Here is a 2,614-nt window from a genome sequence, read left to right as displayed (position 1 = left end):
CCTTATGGATACTGTTTCGGACATTAATAAAGTAGAGGACTACCTAATGGGTACTGTCTCGGACACTGATAAAGTAGAGGACCACCTAATTGGTACCGTCTCGGACACTGATAAAGTTGAGGACTACCTTATAGGTACTGTCTCGGACACTAATAAAGTAGGGGACTACCATATGGATGCTGTCTCGGACACTAATAATGTAGGGGACTACAATATGGATACTGTCTCGGACACTAGTAAAGTAGAGGATTACCATATGGATACTGTCTCGGACACTAATAATGTAGGAGACTACCATATGGATACATTCTCTGACACTAATAAAGTAGGGGACTACCATATGGATACTGTCTCGGACACTAATAATGTAGGAGACTACCATATGGATACATTCTCTGACACTAATAAAGTAGGGGACTACCATATGGATGCTGTCTCGGACACTAATAATGTAGGGGACTACAATATGGATACTGTCTCGGACACTAGTAAAGTAGAGGATTACCATATGGATACTGTCTCGGACACTAATAAAGTAGGGGACTACCATATGGATACTGTCTCGGACACTAATAATGTAGGAGACTACCATATGGATACATTCTCTGACACTAATAAAGTAGGGGACTTCCATATGGATGCTGTCTCGGACACTAATAATGTAGGGGACTACAATATGGATACTGTCTCGGACACTAGTAAACTAGAGGATTACCATATGGATACTGTCTCGGACACTAATAATGTAGGAGACTACCATATGGATACATTCTCTGACACTAATAAAGTAGGGGACTACCACCATATGGATGCTGTCTCGGACACTAATAATGTAGGGGACTACAATATGGATACTGTCTCGGACACTAGTAAACTAGAGGATTACCATATGGATACTGTCTCGGACACTAATAATGTAGGAGACTACCATATGGATACATTCTCTGACACTAATAAAGTAGGGGACTTCCATATGGATGCTGTCTCGGACACTAATAATGTAGGGGACTACAATATGGATACTGTCTCGGACACAAGTAAAGTAGAGGATTACCATATGGATACTGTCTCGGACACTAATAATGTAGGAGACTACCATATGGATACATTCTCTGACACTAATAAAGTAGGGGACTACCACCATATGGATGCTGTCTCGGACACTAATAATGTAGGGGACTACAATATGGATACTGTCTCGGACACTAGTAAACTAGAGGATTACCATATGGATACTGTCTCGGACACTAATAATGTAGGAGACTACCATATGGATACATTCTCTGACACTAATAAAGTAGGGGACTACCACCATATGGATGCTGTCTCGGACACTAATAATGTAGGGGACTACAATATGGATACTGTCTCGGACACAAGTAAAGTAGAGGATTACCATATGGATACTGTCTCGGACACTAATAATGTAGGAGACTACCATATGGATACTGTCTCGGACACTAATAATGTAGGAGACTACCATATGGATACATTCTCTGACACTAATAAAGTAGGGGACTTCCATATGGATGCTGTCTCGGACACTAATAATGTAGGGGACTACAATATGGATACTGTCTCGGACACTAGTAAACTAGAGGATTACCATATGGATACTGTCTCGGACACTAATAATGTAGGAGACTACCATATGGATACATTCTCTGACACTAATAAAGTAGGGGACTTCCATATGGATGCTGTCTCGGACACTAATAATGTAGGGGACTACAATATGGATACTGTCTCGGACACTAGTAAAGTAGAGGATTACCATATGGATACTGTCTCGGACACTAATAATGTAGGAGACTACCATATGGATACATTCTCTGACACTAATAAAGTAGGGGACTTCCATATGGATGCTGTCTCGGACACTAATAATGTAGGGGACTACAATATGGATACTGTCTCGGACACAAGTAAAGTAGAGGATTACCATATGGATACTGTCTCGGACACTAATAATGTAGGAGACTACCATATGGATACTGTCTCGGACACTAATAATGTAGAGGACTACCTTAGGGATACTGTTTCGGACACTAATAAAGTAGAGGACTACCTTATGGGTACTGTCTCCGACACTAATAATTTAAAGGACTACCTTATGTGTACTGTCTCGGACACTAATAAAGTAAAGGACTACCTTATGGGTACTGTCTCAGACTCTAACAAAGTAAAGAACTACCTTATGGGTACTGTCTCGGACACTAATAAAATAGGGGACTACCATATGGATACTGTCTCGGACACTTATAATGTAGAGGACTACCTTATAGGTACTGTCTCGGACACTAATAAAGTAGGGGACCACCTTATGGGTACTGTCTCGGACACTTATTTAGTAGAGGACTCCATTATAGATACTGTCGCGGACACTAATAAAGTAAGGGACTATCATATGGGTACTGTGTCGGACACTAATAAAGTAGGGGACTACCATATAGGAACTGTCGCGGACACTAATAAAGTAGCGGACTACCCTATGGGTTCTGTCTCGGACACCAATACAGTAGAGGACTACCTAATGGGTTCTGTTTCCGACACTAATAAAGTAGGGGATTACCATATGGATACTGTCTCGGACACTAATAAAGTAGAGGACTAC

General features: G+C 41.1%; 1 protein-coding gene across 1 annotated transcript; it reads left to right on the top strand.

The window, feature by feature from the left end:
* Window positions 1-46: 46 nt before the first annotated feature.
* On the top strand, window positions 47-2,560 carry LOC110440911 (clumping factor A-like; the record flags this gene model as incomplete). The annotated part of the gene is made up of 1 exon (XM_021484027.1): window positions 47-2,560. A coding segment is annotated over exon 1 (2,514 nt), but the record flags the coding sequence as incomplete, so codon positions are not given.
* Between the last annotated feature and the right edge of the window lie 54 nt (window positions 2,561-2,614).

The sequence above is a fragment of the Mizuhopecten yessoensis genome, unplaced genomic scaffold, assembly GCF_002113885.1.
Source record: "Mizuhopecten yessoensis strain PY_sf001 unplaced genomic scaffold, ASM211388v2 scaffold713565, whole genome shotgun sequence".
Classification (NCBI taxonomy): Eukaryota; Metazoa; Mollusca; class Bivalvia; order Pectinida; family Pectinidae; genus Mizuhopecten; species Mizuhopecten yessoensis.
This window is presented reverse-complemented; position numbering and strand designations above follow the sequence as displayed.